The sequence below is a fragment of the Ursus americanus genome, chromosome 4, assembly GCF_024610735.1.
Source record: "Ursus americanus isolate L20-20 chromosome 4, mUrsAme1.1.p, whole genome shotgun sequence".
Taxonomy (NCBI): domain Eukaryota; kingdom Metazoa; phylum Chordata; class Mammalia; order Carnivora; family Ursidae; genus Ursus; species Ursus americanus.
In genome coordinates this window covers 42,853,598-42,871,872 of record NC_142130.1, presented here as the reverse complement: position 1 = coordinate 42,871,872, position 18,275 = coordinate 42,853,598, and the positions used below count along the sequence as shown (strand labels likewise).

The 18,275-nt window shown below is 46.2% G+C and overlaps 2 protein-coding genes across 10 annotated transcripts in view; both read left to right on the top strand.

The window, feature by feature from the left end:
• The window catches only part of GRAMD1C (GRAM domain containing 1C), an 86,979-nt gene extending 81,622 nt beyond the window's left edge, over window positions 1-5,357 (top strand). For all 5 annotated transcript variants that reach the window (XM_045785154.2, XM_045785153.2, XM_045785152.2 and 2 more), the window contains one exon: window positions 3,544-5,357. In XM_045785154.2, the coding sequence (XP_045641110.1) occupies window positions 3,544-3,624 (81 nt within the window). In that variant the 3' untranslated portion in view covers window positions 3,625-5,357. The remainder of the gene's footprint in view (window positions 1-3,543) is intronic.
• A 562-nt stretch (window positions 5,358-5,919) lies between these two features.
• On the top strand, window positions 5,920-18,177 carry ZDHHC23 (zDHHC palmitoyltransferase 23). 5 transcript variants are annotated; one of them, XM_045785144.2, is made up of 5 exons: window positions 5,920-6,214; window positions 6,819-7,001; window positions 9,039-9,749; window positions 11,500-11,667; window positions 13,519-18,177. In XM_045785144.2, exons 2-5 carry the CDS (start codon window positions 6,841-6,843, stop codon window positions 13,784-13,786), a joined length of 1,308 nt encoding a protein of 435 aa, XP_045641100.1. In that variant the 5' UTR covers window positions 5,920-6,214; window positions 6,819-6,840; the 3' UTR covers window positions 13,787-18,177. The 5 variants fall into 5 exon arrangements, with proteins under 5 accessions (XP_045641100.1, XP_045641102.1, XP_045641098.1 ...); XM_045785146.2 differs by having other exon boundaries at window positions 6,728-7,001; window positions 11,509-11,667; XM_045785142.2 differs by having other exon boundaries at window positions 6,728-7,001.
• Window positions 18,178-18,275: the final 98 nt, after the last annotated feature.

Sequence of the window (18,275 nt, the reverse complement as noted above, 5' to 3'; positions counted from 1 at the left end):
TCAGGGCGCCTGGGTGGCACAGCGGTTGAGCGTCTGCCTTCGGCTCAGGGCGTGATTCCAGCGTTACGGGATCGAGCCCCACATCAGGCTCCTCCGCTGGGAGCCTGCTTCTTCCTCTTCCGCTCCCCCTGCTTGTGTTCCCTCTCTCGCTGGCTGTCTCTATCCTGTCAAATAAATAAATAAAAATCTTTAAAAAAAAAAAAAAGACATGATCTTTCAACCTCCTATTATGGAGTATAAGGGTTTTCTTTTCTTTCATCTCTTCTTGTCCTCTTTTCTGATTCCCCCATCCTCCCAAAGAAGTTATAATTTTGGTTAGATCAGTATCCAGTGTTTGCTTTGTTTGGACTAAGTTTGCTATTCTGAGCTGAGCCATGAAATAAACCGTGCTTTTTCTTATCCCTGAAAATGTCTTATGACAGTTGATTAGCTTATTGCATTATTTATAAGTATCTCATCTCCTAATGCTCTGTTGTGGACGTCTCCTCCCCTAACCTTCATTCTCCTCAGGTATTCTATGAGTGGCGTCTTCTGACTGGCTCCAGTCGGGCCCAGGAACCCTCTCTGCAGGTGCACAGCTCTCCTCCCGGGGATTCCTGTTGAGTTTCCTCTGTTTCCTATATCCAGAATGTTTTCTGATTTCTTGGTTTACTCCTTCCTTTTAATGAAGCATATCTTCCAGTAGCTTCCTGAGAAAGAGAACATGGAAGTAAATATTTTAAGACTTCACTAGTGTGAAAAGTTTTTATTCTGTCCTTCCCCTTGATTCATAGTTTGGCTGGGGATAGAATGCTAGCTTGGAAACAACGTTCCTTCAGAGCATTGCTCCATTGTTTTTCAGCTTTCAGTGTTGCTACCGAGAATTCTGAGGCTGTTACCGTTCCTCCTCCTTCAGTCTGGAAACTCCTGCCCTTTAGTTCTGGGAAATACTGAGTTACACAGTTGATGATCTCCTCCGCTCCACTCTGTCTTCTGACTTTCTATGGCTCCTGTAATTCAGATGTCTGCCTTCTTTTGGACAGGCTGTCTAATCTTACTTTTTCTTTCCAGCTTCCATCTCTTTGCCTTTTTGTTCTGCTTCCTCAGAGTTCCTCAACTTAATCTTCACATTCTTCTGTTTTTCAATTTTTGCTAACAAGTTTTTAATTTCAAAGACCTATTACTTTTGTGAATTTTCTTTTTTATGGCATTGTGATCTTTTAAAATGACTATAGTGTCTTCATCTCTCTGATCATATTACTGATGGTTAAAAATTTTTCCCCTTCTTCTTGCCTATTCGGTTTCCATCAAGATCCTTTCCCCCTGATTTCTATCCTTAGAGTAAGAGGATTTCATTGGATGTCTGTAGTCCTTGGTTGTCTGCTTGTGTGGACCAGAAACTCTTAAGCTCTTAACATGGGTTGGGTTGGTGTACCCTGAACCTCTCTGTAGATCTGGCAGGGCTGTTGGCTGAGAAACCCTGGTATCACTATCTTTAGGTCTTTCTTCTTAGATTGGTCAGTTTCTGTAGAGAATAGCCTTCTAGTCTCCTGAAGGATTAAGGGCTGGCTGCCAGCATTTTAGGAGCAGAGTGAAAGTAGAGGGATGGAGGAGGACAGGTCATAGGGGGATGGTCTCAACCTTTTTTTTTGGTATAATCCTCATTTTTAGTCCCTTTCTCTTTATTCTGACTTCTAGAGATTCCTGTCAATTCCCGAGGCTTTTGAGGATTCTTCAGGGTAAATCTGGTTGGCTCTCAGCTTTCTCCACAGTTAGTTTAGGATTCCACTTTTTCTGGTCTGCTAAGTCATCCATCTGCCTTCTAGCTTCCGATGTTGTGTTGCTGCTTTTGCCGCTTCTGTTCTCCCTGTCCTCATGGATTTATGCCTTAAAAAAATCCCTTTATTGTGCTTTTAGTGGGGTTTCAGGAGGGAGCAAAATTAGATGCCTTTATTTAAGCCACTCATTTGCTCTTCAGCTCACTCCAGCCTTGTTTTCTTCCCCCATATCTTCCAGTGATATTCCTTAAGTGAAGGTCCCCAGTGACCTCTGGCTTTTAAAATTAATATACCTTTTTTCAGTTTACTATGTGAGCATTTGATAAGAGCTGACCACTCCTTTCTTGAAGCGTATCTAATCTTTCCTTCTTTAAAAACCATAAAAACCCCAGCTTTATTGTGATATAAATGACATACTATAAAATTCACCTTTTAAAAAATTCTTAGCATATTCACAAAGTTGTACAACCTTCCCCACTGCCTAAATCCAGAGCATTTTTATTACCCCCAAGTGAAACCCTGTACCCATTAGCAGTCTCTCAGTTCCTATAGTCACTAATCTACTTTTTATTTCTATAGGTTTGCCCATTCTGGACATTTCATATAAATGTAATCATAGACTATATGGTCTTTGTGACTGGCTTCTTTTACTTAGTATAAATAAAGTAAAACTGCTTTTTGCTGGTTAAAATCATCTCCTCTTCCTAACCTCTTCCCGGCCTAGTACTCCAGGCTGTGTTAGATTCTCTTCTCTTCTCCTCTACTCCCTGTTAGGTGGTCTCATCCACTCCCCTTACTTGTGCTACACGTGGCAGTCACAAAGACCATATAGTCTATGATTCCCAAATCCGTCTCTCTTACCCTGGCCTCTTCCCTGCGCTCCGGGCTCACATAGTCACCTGCTGACTTGGCATCTTCACCTGGATGCTAAGAGGCGAGCACTAATTGATCATGTCCAAAACAATTCAGTTTTCATCCTGAGCCAGACTGATTCTCCTCTAGCTGACGTATTTCAGAAAACGACACTGCCATCCTCCAGTCAAAAACTTAATGCATTGTGGAAGTATATATTTATATATGTGATGATTAGTTTTAGTTCTTTATCCCACACTAGTCTGTAAGCTTCATGAAGGCAGGGATAGTGCCTGTTTGGTTTACCATTGTATACCCAGTACTTGGCTTAGTACATTCACAGCATGTAGTAGGTAAGCAATTAACATTACCTGAATGAATGAACAAATGAATGAATATAAAGAAGCATAAGACATAATTCTTGCTGTCAAGTTGCCTGTTAATTTTATTAGAGAAATCAGATGTCTGTGTGTATTGTTAAACACTATAAAAGTACAAAGTGTCAAGTAAGTAGTAATGCTTTGGGAGTTTAAAGGCATGATGACCCTCATGGAGAGGGTAGGGATGGGTAAGTTTAAATGGGTGAAGACAGTGTGAGCATAATAGCAAGCAGAGGCCTGGAGGTAGAACTTGAGTTGTTTAGGGGATAGCGGAGAGTCCAGTGCAACTTGGGAAACAATTTAAGAAAAGCACCTGCTGGGAGGCGGAATGCACAGCAGGAGCGTGGAGGGGGAAGTGCAGGACCACAGCCGACAGGAAGAGCTCCTTCTTAGTCATCCTGATGTGAACCCTGAGCAGCCACGTGTTTTATAAATTCAGTCTTTTATTTTGGCATCAGTATAAACAAAACTATATTGAATATAAATGTAAATTTTTGGCATAAAAATAAGAAAAATATAAACAATCTGATTTTGAAAATTAATTTTGTTTGCAGTTAAAGAGCTCACTCATTATGCTTCAGAGAACTTTTGATCTACTAAATAAGAACAAGACTGGCATGACTGTCAAAAGCTAGTGATCTCAAGGCCTGAAGTTGTGGAGATACTTGGAACTAAAAGAAAACATCTTAAAGAAAACCAGAGGATGAAGGATTTTAATTGTCATAGGAACATTTCCACATTTTCTCATTATTGGTACTTCTAATATGAGCATTCATTTTAATAACATTAATTTGATAACTAGTTTCTGATGGCCTTAACAATCCATTCTTTCACTTCTTATACAAAATTCTAAGCAGTGACTTTCTCCAGTGAAGCATGAAATATGTTGTGGATTTGAATTTCTGATACAAAAAGAAAATGAGACACTCTGAACTGAGTAGCGTGGCCTCAGTTTTACAGTGAGGTTTGAAGTTTGATGCTTTATCTGTTAGCACAGAATCGGGAGGTGTCCAATAGGCTGCTTTCCCAGTTGAGATACATTCAAGAGGCTAAAGAAGACAATAGAAGAATAAACCTCTTTATCATTACTACTTTTGAAGGACCAGTTTTCAGGCATATATTATAACATTCCTAAGTTTGTGTACTATAAATATTACAGTGTCTTCACTTATTTAGCATGCAAATTCAATGGTCAAACCTTTGAATCTGCAAGTTGGTAGTTATCTGAAAGGTTCTCGAGCCATGGTGTATTTTTTTGAAGAAATAGTTGTTTCTTCTTCAGGTAGCTCTCAGAGGTGAGATTATCTTGCCCCTTCATGTATCAAATGGCAGAAGAGTCGATTTTGGAAAAGGAAACATTTAGGATACCAGCACTCAAAATGAAGAACCATGCTCTGATTTAAAAAACCAGAGGATTATGTTAAAGTCTGGGCATTAAGTGACAGATCAGATGAATACTTGAACTAAGCTTGGCTTCAACTTAGCAGTCTTTCATGGTGGAAGTGAGCCACGTGGTCGAGAATAATTTGTGGATTACTTTTCAGTATCCACATATGTCTTCATTTATTCATTCATGTGTGCGGCCTGTTTCGGCTGGTAAGTTATAACCAGACACAAACTTTAGCTCTTCAATAAAAACTTTTGGGAGCACTATGTACCAATAGTAGGGCACTGACTGAAGTTTGAAGCCAGAAGAAGCTTTGGCTCTTTCATGAAAAATTTCATATATGTCTCAATACAAGTGATGTCTCTGGAACAAGTGAAAGACAGTGCCGAATAGTTTGTATATATTCTTACTGTTTAGATGATGCTTGCCTTTAGTTAAATGTTTCTTTCTTTCCCCAGAGCCACAGGAGATTGCTAAAGTCATTTTTGAGATGCCTGTAGAGAATGAAAGTATTGACTTAATTGCAGAGAAAATGGATTTCTCTGGGTGATTCCCAACAAACCTACCTTGGGGTACCAGTGTGCTTACCTGGGGGTTTTTTGATTTATGCAGTGTGGCTGTGAGCAAGAGTCACTAGATTATAAACTTGAAGACTTTGTTCAATTCACAAAAATGATCAGTGGCAGGCTGAATATTTTTGTGATGTTTCTTTAAAACTTGTACTTCATAAATATACCTCAAAGAAAATGACCAAAGTTGCTTTATAGATTAAACATGTATGTATGCAGAACTTAATTGCATTTGAGCCTGTTATGTAAATTGAATATCAATAAAACACAAAATGTGAGTTGTAGTTTTTCTGTTAAAAAAAAAACCCAAAACACAAATAACTAGAAACTGCTATAGCGAAAACGTGTTTATGGGCCTACACTCTTTAAAAAATTTTGTGCAAAAATAAAACCCAAAGAGGACTCATTTCAATTATGCAGACTGTTTCATTTCAAATATGCAGACTCTTGGAACAAAAGTACTAGTAGGCCTGCCGGTCGAATGTAGAATCTCCTCGCCAGAAATCATGAAAATGAACAAGCTTTATAAATGAACAGATCCCAGACAGCGATGGGCCTTTAAGGGAAGGCTGGAGAATTTGGGGGCGGTGCCTCGGTAACAACTTGCGGCGGATATCTCCACCTAAGCCTGTTGCCCGCGTCCGAATGAAGATTGGCTGACCCCCGGGTCTCCGGTGCTTAGGGAATCCTCCGGGTTCCCGGGTTTCCCGTCTTTCCGTTGGCACCTCCCCCGGCCCAGGGCTCTGGGGTTGCCCCGCCCACGTACCGCCCGCAGGCACCCGCGGGGCCGCACTGGGGCCGGGCGGGGCGAAGGTGCCGGGCCAGCCCTGGGCCCCGCCGTCCGCACCCACTCCAGGTGCGGGTCCTCAGGTCCTCGCTTCCTCCGGGCGCCAGGGCCTCGGGCCGGGGGAGGGGCCTGGCCGGCGAGCTCCGCCGGGCGGCGGGCGGCGCACGTGCGGGCGGGCGGGGAACCCCGGCGCCGGGGGCGGGCCACCCGGAAGAGCGCGCGGACTTGCCGCGCCGAGCCGGCGGGCAGGAGGGCGGCGGGGAGGCGGGCGCGCTGCCCGAGCCGCGGCCGCCTATGCTCACAGGTGGGCGGCGGCGAAGGCGCGGCGGAGCGGAGCCGGGATCTCCGGGACTCTAGCCGTCACACTGAGAGCCCAGCGGAGCAGAGCTTGGAAGACGCGTCCGCGCCTCGGGAGGAATTGACCCTTCTCCCTTCCACCGGGGCCTCTTCGGTTGCCGCCGCACCTCGGCCCCGGAGCGCAGGTAACTTCCCTTCCAAGGTCATTCTTTGGGCGGGGCGGGGCGGCGCTCGCGGTCCGCCCACGTCCTCACGGTCGGCGGGGGCGGGAGAGGTGCGTCCTGTGCTGAGCCGGAGCAACGTGGCTGGACGGCGACCCCGAGCGCTGCACCGGCGTCTGGTGGCCTCCCCGGAGCCGGGTGCATGCGCCAGCCCCGGCAGCACGCGCTTTTCTCCGCCCGCAGCCTAGAGGGCGAGTTTCCACCTGTCCCCGGGCTTTGGGCGGGGACCGCTCGGCCCTCCCCATGCTGCACCTGCAGGTGAGCGCAGCCGCCCGCGCCCCGGGGCTGTTCGGGGCCGTGTGGTCGGCTGTCACCATGGGAACCACTGGTACCCAGACGGCGCCAGCCTTGGTGGGAAGGGGCGGTGAAGGCGGCTGGGAGCCCGTAGAGCTCCCTGTCTGGCCGAGCGGAGCAAGAAAAGCCTGATGAAAATGAGACTCCCCCTCCCCCTCTTTCTTCTCCTATTTGATTTCTCAGGCGTTGCTGGATAATCAGAGAGAGGCGTGGATGTGTTTACAAGATGTGAGTCGTGTTCTTTTCACCTTTACCCACTGAGGACTTCTTACAGCTCGTGGTGACAGGTGGAAATCATGGCACAGAAGGGCAGTATGAAGCCAGGGAAGAAAAACAAAGCAGAAGAACCTGAATTGGAGCCCCTGTGCTGCTGCGAGTACATCGATCGAAATGGGGAAAAGAACCACGTGGCTGCTTGCTTGTGTGATTGCCAGGATCTCGATGAAGGGTGTGATAGGTAAGGGCAGAGCGTTTCTTGAAGCTCACCCCACTGGCTCTTTTAAGAACTGCCATGCTTACTTTAAGTTTAGCCATCCAGAACGCTAGAATTTGCTCCTGATACTATTTCCAAGAATCTGAAATTGAGAGCTGTCTTCTATGCCAGGTGTGGGGATTTTATGAAGGTGAATTAGTAGTGCACAACTGTGCGGCTGTCTATTCCGCTCAGTTTAGTAGGACATTACTATTTTTCACTTCAAGGGAGGAGATGATGGAGAGAACAGGCAAAGAAAGGGATAGTGGCAAGTTAAATGTATAAAAAATAAAGTGTAGAGCAGCAAAATCTGGACATTTAAAATGAACACATTGGTACCAGGAAGCTCCTACACTCTCAGTGTTCTCAGCCTCTGGAGATCAACTACTTGAGGTTGGACTGCACCTGGCCACAAGGGGTCTTGAGGGTTGGAAGATGATGTTCCTGCTGTTGGCACTGGTCTCACCCCTTGTCCCTGGGGAGGAAATCCAGCCAGCATGCATGTCCCTGCGCTGGACTGGCTGTTTTCAGCATGGGCAGCAACATTGTCTTGACTGATAATCATCGTATTTGGCTTTTATTTTCACTTTGTTATCCCAAGTGTTGAAAGTTACTATCCAAAAAGATGATTTTTAACATCAGAGGAAAAATCTGTACCAAATAGTGATAACGAGGTTTTAATCCATTTTCTAAATAATCACATACCTAAAAATTTTTGCCATATGGAAAGCACAATGTGGGAGGACAGTAAGGATGTTGGAAACTTGCTTTTCCTATTAATAATTACTTCTGGTTAAAAAAATTCACTGTCATGGCACGTTGCTGACTTAAAGCTCAGTGCATTCATCTAGACATGAAAAGCATCTTGGGACCTCTGTAGTTTACTACCAGAGTCCTGAAGACCCTATAGTCCTTTTGTAATTCTTCCTTGATAGTGTCTTAGTCTTTTTTACAGGTATTTTTAAACAGACTTAGTCTAAAATCCATATGGAGAAAATGGAGCACTCTGCTTTAATGAATGGAAAAATGATGCTGTTTCCATAACCTCCATCACTCGAGACCACAGCTCTTCCATTAACCTTCTAACTCTTTACCTCTTCTAGCCCTTGAGACCTGGGCCGTCCCTGAGCTCTCTTGCCTCCTCCCGCTGTACCCCTCTCTGGAGACAGGCTTCCATTTTTCCCTTTGTCCTGCTGTTCTGTATGACTCTCATGTACTTACCTCCCCTCTCGTCCAAGTTGTCACCTTACTCTTCTAAATTGTTTGTCTGCAATCAAGAGTTATCGTTCCTTGTCTTGCTAGCCTAAGTGTGCAAACATGTCAACAAATACTGTGTGTCCACGAAGCTCAGTCATTGTGCTCTTAACTAGTTTGCTCTCCACTTTTTCTCACGAAACTCCCTGGCCCTGCTAGACTGGTGACTCCCTGGGCTCAGGACAGGTTTGTGCTGCACAGGTGCCGCTCCACTGGAACGCCTCCCTGCCTTCCACTCCCCCCCCCCCCCCACACACATGCTAGCCCGCCGTCGAGGTGGGGCCCAGAACCCACCTTTTTCACAGAGATCCCTCTCGTGACTCCACCCAGCAGTGTCCACTGTCCTCTGAGCACGCCTTACAGTGTTTGGCCACAATAGTTCATCGGGCAATTTTGCTGCTTTGTCTCTTCTGTGATCCTTCTGGAGTTCCCATGTTGTCTTCACAACAAGATTATGAATTTTTTTGAGGATCTTAAGTCTCTATGCTCATCCAAGTCTGAACGGTACTTGCACAGAGTGTGTCTGTATTCCTATGTGTTTGCTTCGGGAGAAGTAGTGTTAACTGTTACATTTCTAAACATTATCTTCTTTTTCGTATCAAGTAAATGATATGTGATCCGAAGAGCTCGGGTTTAGGAGTATGGAGATAGAGTACTTGGCCTTTGGCCTCTTTTGTCATTTATCGTGCTGTTTGGCCTACAGTGTTCCGTGGTTTTGAATTTAGCAAACCCATGTGAAGTGCCTTCTCTTTGTGCTCTTCTGAATAGATGGATTACATGTAAATCCGTGCAGCCAGAGACTTGCGAAAGAATCATGGATACTATTTCTGATCGCCTCCGAATTCCTTGGCTTAGGGGAGCCAAAAAAGTTAACATTAGCATCATCCCCCCACTCGTCCTGCTGCCCGTCTTCCTCCGCGTGGCTTCCTGGCATTTCCTGCTGGGGGCGGTGGTTTTGACCTCCCTCCCTGGGCTGGCTCTGTGGTACTACTACCTCACTCACAGAAGGAAAGAACAGACTCTGTTTTTCCTGAGCCTCGGACTGTTCTCTCTGGGCTACATGTACTATGTGTTCCTGCAGGAAGTGGTCCCCAAAGGGCGTGTGGGGCCCACTCAGCTGGCCCTTCTTACCTGCGGGTTATTTCTGATACTCTTAGCCTTGTACAGAGCCAAGAAGAATCCAGGCTACCTCAGAAATCCAGCAAGCAATGCCAGATCTCTCAGCAGCAGCCAGACCGAATGCCTGAGCAGAGACGGGCAGGAGAAGACCAGAGGGCTCCCTAGTGCGGAGTCGTCGGGCAGTCTCAGCAACCGCACGCCGAAGGATGATCTTAGGGGCTCTTGCAGGGTGTTGGCCGGAAGCCCCGCCAAGGTGAAGGAGGACTGGTGTGCCAAGTGCCAGCTAGTGCGACCGGCCCGGGCATGGCATTGCCAGATATGCGGCATCTGTGTGAGGAGAATGGATCATCACTGTGTCTGGTATGTTGGAAAAATTTGGAGGCTTGCAAAGTGTAGTCACATACGACCCTGGCCGTGTTTGATCTTCCTTTGTGCCATCCTAAAATTTCACTCCTTCCCAGCTTTACACCTTGCAGTTATTTGTGGGCTGGTATGAGGTTCCCACTTAGTCATCCGTTTCCCCAGTTTCGCAGATGTAGGTCCTTCAGTCATTTCCTGAAGGGCTTCGTTGTTGTCGTTGTTGCTATTTTGCTGTTCTCTTCCGAGCCGCCCCTCAGTTACTTTCTCCTTCGCAAAACAGAAGTCCTTGCAGTTGAGTGATATTTTTTAAAAAAGAGTGGATCAGAATCCTAGTTCCCTGTGCCATGCCTTTTGAACACGGAGTTCAAGAAAGTGTTCCCATATTCGTAGGTGACTTTGTCCCTTCACCATACGTCCTTCATCATTCTGATGACATAACTAGTCTGCAATTTTGAGGTAAGGCCCTGCCAGGTAACTCCCTATTTTGTTATTTGCTATTTGCGGAGCAGTGGGCTTTTTTGGTGCCTGCCAGCTGGCCAGTGCCTAATGAGGACACGTAAGTCCCCGGCGATATGAAGTGCGACTTTGAAAGATAATATTGCTGCTTCACTGAGTACACCTAAGACGGGGTAGAGTTTATTGCGATGTGATGCTGTATGTAGCATGCTTGCTACTCTCTAGCTCTTAGCTCTCCTGGTGCTCGCTCAGGGTGAGTGAGGTATGCTGTTTATGGCTAGGATTCTGGTCAGGTAGCATACCCTCCTCCCCCCGTGGAAGGGGACGTAGGGGCCGGAAAGGGTGCAGGAAGGCCAGGAGGGCCTTGGAGTGGACCTCAGGTGGGGGCTCAAGCACAGGGACAGTTCTTTTCTGGGGCTTTCTTTAGGAATAAACGGGTCTTTTCACTTTTAGATTTTAACTTCTGAGTCTTCATCCTGTATTCATGAGTGTGTGTGTGTGTGTGTGTGTGTGTGGTGGTGGTGGTGGTGGCCCATTTACAAGTGCTGGTTTGCAGAGGGCCTGACAGCTCCGCATAAAAGATCTCGGCCCACTGGGGCCTCCTGGTGTGCAGTGGGCCAGAAGGACGCCCGTACACTCTGCCCGACAAATGGCCACAAGACAGAACTCTTTCTCTCTGACAAGTAGTCTGCATATTATCGAGCTGTTCTCCACCCCACACCACATTTCTAACCTCTTGGGATCTTTGTGTTAATATATGTATTTAATATATATTTTCCCATAGTGTGTAATACTTCTGGTTTTTTAAGTTTTCCTAACTAATAGCACCCTTTCCTTATCATGGTGGGTACAATATTAACCCTCTTCATATTAACCGTAATAGACTCATTACGATTTAGAAAGATTTGTTAGCCAGGTTCTGCTTTTTACTTAGTTTTGTCCTAATGATATGATTTCACTTTGAAAAGAGCAGAGAATATAAGACTACACCTCTCCGTGGGCAAGTTTTTAATTCCCTAGAGTTGAAAAATAAGAGAACTTACTTTTTAATTACCGAAATTCACATTACCCCTGTTTTTGAAACTTTCTTGTGCGTTGTGTGAGTTACATGGAGAATTTTTTTCCTTTTATCGAACTATAGCGGATCTACAACGTTATGTTACGTTCGGGTGCGCAGCATGGTCGTTCGACATTTATATTCATTATGCAATGATCACCATGATAAATTTAGCTTCCATCTGTATCAAGAACTTTAAAAAATGTTTGCTTTTTCTTCCCTCTCTGCTGTTTTGAGGATAAATAGCTGTGTTGGAGAATCAAATCATCAAGCATTTATACTTGCCCTTTCGATCTTCTTGCTCACCTCGGTGTACGGGATAACACTGACCTTGGACACCATTTGTAGAGATAGAAGTGTCTTCACAGCTCTCTTCTATTGTCCTGGAGTTTATGCAGATTACAGGTGAGATGGGACTGCCAGAGCATTGAGGCCCAGAGACGAGGGAATGGGCATTGCTGTTAATGTAAGGGGCTGTGATTTGCTGCTGGGTTAGGAGTTTTCAACCAAAACATAGGACATGGCTAACAAAATTGTACATTTTTCTAGGGTAATGTCAAAAGGACCCTTGATCCTTACAGAGTGAGGAACTAGTACCCTGCAGATAGGACCAGGCTCGGTCAGGGCCTTCCAGAGTCACATGACCACTTGCACGCCGCGGTAGCGATGGTGAACCCACGGCTGTAAACGAGCGGGCCCAGGAGCTGTGTGTGGTCTGTTTTGTCGTAAATTATCGCGGCCAGTCCTCACTCGATCGTGGCTTTCTTGTGCTCTTTAGCCCTGTCTTGATTTATTGCTCTGGCCCTTTTGTGGACCACTCACAGTTTCCGTAACGTTTCTTTACTTTTTAACCTCCATTGGTTTTTCCTGTTCTACTTTTCAAAAAATCACCACTCCTGATTACTGTGGTATGTAGGTCAAAATTTCCTGTGTTAGGTTGGGGCACATTTATATGTTGTGAAGATCTCCATGCCTTGTCAGAAGCTGGGGTTTTGCAGCTTTGGCCCCAGCCAGCCCCTGCCCAGGTCGCTGCGGGCCCCTGGCTGTGTTCTTTGTGCCCTCCTCCTCGTTTTCCTCTGATGCGGATGCTGTGTGGTATCTCTGGTCCCCTGCCCCCATCTGAGCTAGGACAGCGCTGCCCCCAGAGTCCTTTTCTTTCTTCTCACTCTTCGCTCTCAGAACAATCCGTGCTTTACCCACCTAGCACCCCTGTGAAGATATTTGTTTATTAGTCTGTCGACAGATCTCCCATTGCCATTATAGATGTAGGTATTTGTGGGCTTATTAGAACAGATCGGTTCTCCTCCTCAGGGTAAGTTCCTTTTCTTTCTATAGTGAGAGTGTCAGTAGGTTGTGAAATTCTGCAGTCACACTGTGCATGATAAACGTCCTGCAGCAGAGCTTGTCTGTTTGTCACTAAGCACAAGTTTTGTGGACTTTCTGGGGGCCGCCGACGTGGAATGAGGAACACAGTCCGCCACTGGTGCCCACCCTCTGTACGGGTGCTTCGCGTCACCCTGTTGAGCCCTGGTGTTCCTCATCTTTATGGTGAGGTAATCATCTCCGAGTCCCCTTCAGCTTAACAAATGAAGATTTGGGACGGGTTCACGTCCAGCTCTTCGTTTGCAAATGTTTGCAAAAATAATCATTTGGCAGACATTAATCAGCAGCCTCTCCTGTCTTAGTAAGGAGCTGAAAGGACCTTTCCTGTCCTGTGTGATTCTGTTTGGCTGAAGAAGCTGGACCTGAGATGTGACGCTCCCACACAGAAGTAAAGGACTCGCGGTGCTGGGAGTCGTCGTCTCCCTCGTGTTCGCCCACGTTGTACCGAAAAGAGTGGAGACGGATAGCGTTAGCACCGTTCCTGCGTTCCCCCGCACAGCGTCCTCGAGGACGTGTGTAGCAATGGCCCGGTGCCTTCGTTCTCCCGCAGTTAAGAACAATGTAGGAATTGTTCATTCATTTGATGGATTTTGAGTGCTGTTATGTCAGGCACTGTGTTGGTTGCGTGGGGGACACAAACTGCAGAAATGCCCCTGCTGTTCTCACACAGCATACCAGGGGAAGAGGCGGCAGGAGTGACCGCGACCCACAGGACACGCGGATAGTCCCAGGTGTGAGGGTAGAAAAGTATCTCCAGGTGGGGTAGCTGGGGAGGCACCAGATCCTCGGTAATGAGCCTGTGGGGGATGTTAGGATGGTGCCGGCTTTGGGACGGAAGCGATCGCGGTGCTGACCCGCCCTTTGTCCCCCCAGCTCCGCCCTGTCCTTCACCTGCGTGTGGTACTCCGTGATCGTCACGGCGGGCATGGCGTACATCTTCCTCATCCAGCTGATCAACATCAGCTACAACGTCACCGAGCGGGAAGCCCAGCAGGCCCTGCGTCGGAAGACGGGGCGCCGGCTCCTCTGCGGGCTCATCGTGGACACGGGCCAGTACAACCGGGGCTTCCTGCGGAACTGGCACCAGTTCTCCACCCTGGGCACCCGCCCCTGCCCCCACCCCGCCGAGGACATTGTCTGAAGTGCCTTCCGTGTGGCTCTGCGAGGGGCGCTCCCCCCGCCCTCGTACCCGTCGGCGTCCGTGCAGGGTGGTCATTTTTATCCCCAGTTTCTTAAAGGCTATCTAGGGCCATGCTCAGGTTTAGACACAGGACTGGGAAGAAATGAATTTTTCTGACTTCACCGTAAGAGATTTTTATACCGAAGCGGTAAAAACAGAGCCATTCTTTTCCAGTCACCTTGTTCACTAACTGAGTCACCAGGAGTGGAAGAGGATGCGGGTTGCTAATGCACAGACTGATAGAAGCCATTCCCTCCCCTTAGCGGGGGAGAAGGAGTTTGGATCAGGATCGCTGCCAGTCCCTCTTCAGTTCCCGATAGCCATGTGACCCTTCGTGAGTCACTTTCCCGAGTCTCAGGTTCATCCCTAAAGTGGGGTAGCGCCGCCTGCCCTGGCTGCCTCACGGTCGTGAGGGTCATGCGAGGGACGCGGCGTGCGGAAAGCACTGGAAAGTGACTGAAGCACCCAAGAGGGATGAAGTATTATTAGGAAAACTCAAAGACCGAGAAAAATGTTTGTAGGTCAGAACACTGAAGCCAAAACTATCAGAGTAATCCATTTTCAGCATTTCAGAATGAAAGAAAGATCCTGAAATACCACATTGTACAGATATGGTAATTTCTCTTTCTGAAGTATTAGACATTAGCTACTCAAACAGAAGATGATCGGATGGATTCACGCTGTCATCTGACCCTGAAGGGACAGTCGCTAACAATTATAGTTATCGGTAGTATAATATACAGTGGTCCTGAGTTTAGGTGATGAGTCCTTATATTTATCTCATTTCTTCTGTATTTATTGTTTGGATTTACTCTAACTCCAAACTCCAATAGGCATTACTGTTTTTTCTTCTCCATGTTTCACCTGGGAAGGTGCTAGCACGCTTACGATGAGCTGGAAGAGGAGAACAGTTTACTCCTGAGGGGGAACAGTTTACTTTTTCCTGGGTAGGGTGGCTGTGGGGGAGCAGTTACTTTTTCCTGGGTAGGGTGGCTGTGGGGGAGCAGTTACTTTTTCCTGGGTAGGGTGGCTGTGGGGGAGCAGTTACTTTTTCCTGGGTAGGGTGGCAGGTCAATATCAAGGGCTTGATTTTCCCCCCTGTAAATAATGCAAACACTGTCAGTTACAGCACTCGGTTGCAAAAACCAGTTTTCTGGCATTTACATTCTCCGGCAGGAAGTCTGAGGAGCTGATGGACATCTTCCTACTTGCACATTACTTCTCATCACCTTTCCCCTAGACAAAATATCTCACTGGGAGAGAAAAAACAGGGTATATATGGTTTCCACTAATTAGTGGATTATGGTTCTTCTTTAGCTCTTCCTAAAATCATAAGTTATCTTTTTTATCATATCTTAAAACTGAAAATGTACAAAAGATTAAATATAGAGAACGGGTCTGTTCTGCCATAGAGATAGGATGAGGCAATTTCGGATGGGGAAAATACCCTCTTAAATATTTGGTTTTATACATGTACTTATTTTGCAGTCCCAAAGAAAATTCATGAGTCCTTAAGTTTGCTTTGGTTTATAGCTTAATATCGGGGAAATATTGCCAGCTTTTTCAGTCTTTCTGTGCATGCTGCTGTTGTAAGAAGTTTATAAATGTTGAGAGGAAATACTGCTTCTTCCTGCGACTCTCTCCTCTGCGGCTGGCACCATCCCTGGTCCTGCCATGACACAAAGCTGTCCTTAAGACAGTCACCACATTTATACAGGCGTGTCTCTGCTCTCCCCAGAGACGGATTGTTTAACCAGTGAGAGGCTCCGTATTCCACTGGGTTGAGCCAAACAGCAAGTCTGGGGATGTTAGCAGTCTGTGGTTTCTACAGTGATGCCCTTGCTCTGGCCTGGAGTCAGACATTCATTTGGAATTTACGTTGGATCTGATAGAACTAACTCCTTTCTGCTAGGTTTGCGATGAGAGAGAGGCGTCCCAGGACAGCACATGTGGCCAGAACTCTCTAGTTGTGGTCTCTTAAATGCCAGATGTATAGCCAACTCTGATTGTCTAACAGTTGATAGTAGAATTCATAGAAACAGTAGTATAGTTGGCAGTTTTGGCCTCTTGCCAAATCTTTAACAACCATCAAAATATGACATGATAAAGATGAGTAGCGCCCAAGAGACTGCAGTCATGTGGGAGAATTAGGAACAGCTGCCATTTCTCTAACAGCACACCCCTAGTGGTTTATCTACATGGGGCCTCTCAGGTTCCCTCACCTGTGTAAGGACCCCTTGTATATTCTGGCTGGATGGAATGAAGGTGCTTGTTTTAAGTTCCTTGACATCATGATTGGCATTTTACAGAAGAAAGCTCAAACTTCTGAGAAGTTCCGTGGTTTTATGGGGGTAAAAGCCTACTGAAGTATTTGCACCAAAAGGAGCAGCAAACAAGGGGCTCTTTGTGAGCCGGGTTTCTGTAGGCCCCGGGACACCCTAAGTCTACACTCGTAGATTCTTACACCTTTTTATGATCTGGAACTATTTGAGGGATTTTGTCCTTTTAAAGGACAAGGCCTCTGTGAACGAACGAGTCCCAGAGAAACCTGCGGTGGTGGTGGCCGTGTGGCCATGGGGGGAATTGCTCTGCAAACGTACAAACCAGCAATTTATTGGCCATAGAGGCAAGCCCGCCCCGTCCCCAGCATAATTCCCTTTTCTCCACCCCGCCCCCGCCCCGTCCTCAGCCTGCTAATAAACATATTGGTACGGCTCTTTAGCAAACCATCTACCGTGTTCTGACCGCTTACACTGTGGTCATGTACTGTTCCTGGGGAAGAAAAATGGGTCCATTTGCAGGATTTAAGGGAAAAATAGTTAAGAATCAGGATTGCCTGAAAGGAGAAAAGTCCTTCAGTATTGAAAATGTTTTTTATGATACCCAAAGAGTACTTTGTGGTTATAGCTGGGCCCACCTGAAATGAACTGACCATTTACGAGCCTTAAGTGAGTTTTAGGGACACTGCTGGTCATCTCACCTCAGCCACCTCTGTGTCTGCTTAGGATCCTGGAAATCTTTGCCATTCAAGCAGTGCTGTCCTTTGGTGAATGAAGTGATTGTTGTCCTCCACTGTACCACCTGCCCAGCAGAAGGACTGCTACCAACTTTCTCTTATGCAATAGTCCTTGGTACTTCTCGTATTTTTAGTAAGAAAAAATTTTCTATACTAGAATCTTCCACTGCCAGAAAACACAATGCCAGTAAGGTTCTCTAGAACACTGACCATCTGCTTCATAGACTATATTTCCTTTGGGTAGGACATTAGCTTTCTATTCCGAAACTCAACTAACATAAGCAAAAATATGACACCTAGAAGCACAGTTTTAACCAGGCTGTTTAACAGTGTTTTGTGAAATTTAAGGGTCTCTTTAAATGAAGTAAGTAGGTTTATATGACTTCCTTTTAGCCATATTTAGGTACCCTGCATTTGAAAAAAGAGAATTTCCTCAGACAAGCAAGGGAGGATAGAGACTTTTGCTTGAGGCACCTGTTTGGAATCTGGTTTTCTCTTCAGCCGCGTGGCAAGTACACCATCTTATATTAAACACTGCCAAGGTGATGCAGGGGAAGGAGAGCAGTGCTTAACTTAGTGCTGAATAGAATTCCCTGTGTTCTTGTGGGTGTTTGCTGTGATTAACGGAAACTTTTTGCAAGCTCAGCTAAATGTAATCTTGTTGCTAATGGACTGTTAGCCCACTCGAGTTGGCACCAAGGGCTTCACTGAGGTACCAGCAGCAGCCAAAGACTGACTGGTTCATGGATACAAGTCTCTTAGAGGTTGCGGCTATTTCCAGCTGTTTCTGAGTTGGGCTTCCAACTTACTGCTACTCTAGCCTTCCGGTGGCACCTTCACTTCTAGAAAATTCATACTTCAAAGGCAAAGCTTTAAAACCAGAGCCAGTCGATTCTAGTTACCGATGCAACAACCATCCTGTATTTCTTTCCATGGCACCACTGACGATGCCATGTTCTAGAACTTGCAAGCTCGGCCTGCTCTGATCCTGTGGTCTGGGTGATTTGATGATTTGCATTGTTAGGGCTTTTGAAACTTTTCATTTGGTTACATTTCTGGGTCTGATGTTAGGCTAAAGGAAACCCAGGAATATTTAATGTTCGATATTTAATGCAACTGGCCCGGCAACATTAAGGGGTTCCTGACGCCAACTCTGCAGGCTGCGGGCTAGATGTTTTGCACTGTTTTTATACTTGTATTCATATCCTCTTATCACCTCAGACTCCGATACAAGGCCTTTTAAATGGAGATTTAAAAAATTAGTGCCATTTATGTAAAATAATGTACTGTGACCAAGTTGCTTAAATGGAAAATAAAGTGCTTTCTTTAAGGGAAATAGTTGGTGTTTATTAGTGTGTCTCCTCAACTCTTTTGCTTTAAGAGAAGTCTGTGTTAGCGCTGGGCTGCTCCCCTGGCTACCGAGGTGTCCCCGTC

Coding starts and splice junctions, on each gene's coding strand:
- ZDHHC23 (XM_045785144.2), top strand. CDS start 6,841: ATGGCACAGAAGGGCAGTATGAAGCCAGGGAAGAAAAACAAAGCAGAA. Junction 7,002..9,038: donor CTCGATGAAGGGTGTGATAG/GTAAGGGCAGAG, acceptor TCTTCTGAATAG/ATGGATTACATGTAAATCCG. Junction 9,750..11,499: donor ATGGATCATCACTGTGTCTG/GTATGTTGGAAA, acceptor TGCTGTTTTGAG/GATAAATAGCTGTGTTGGAG.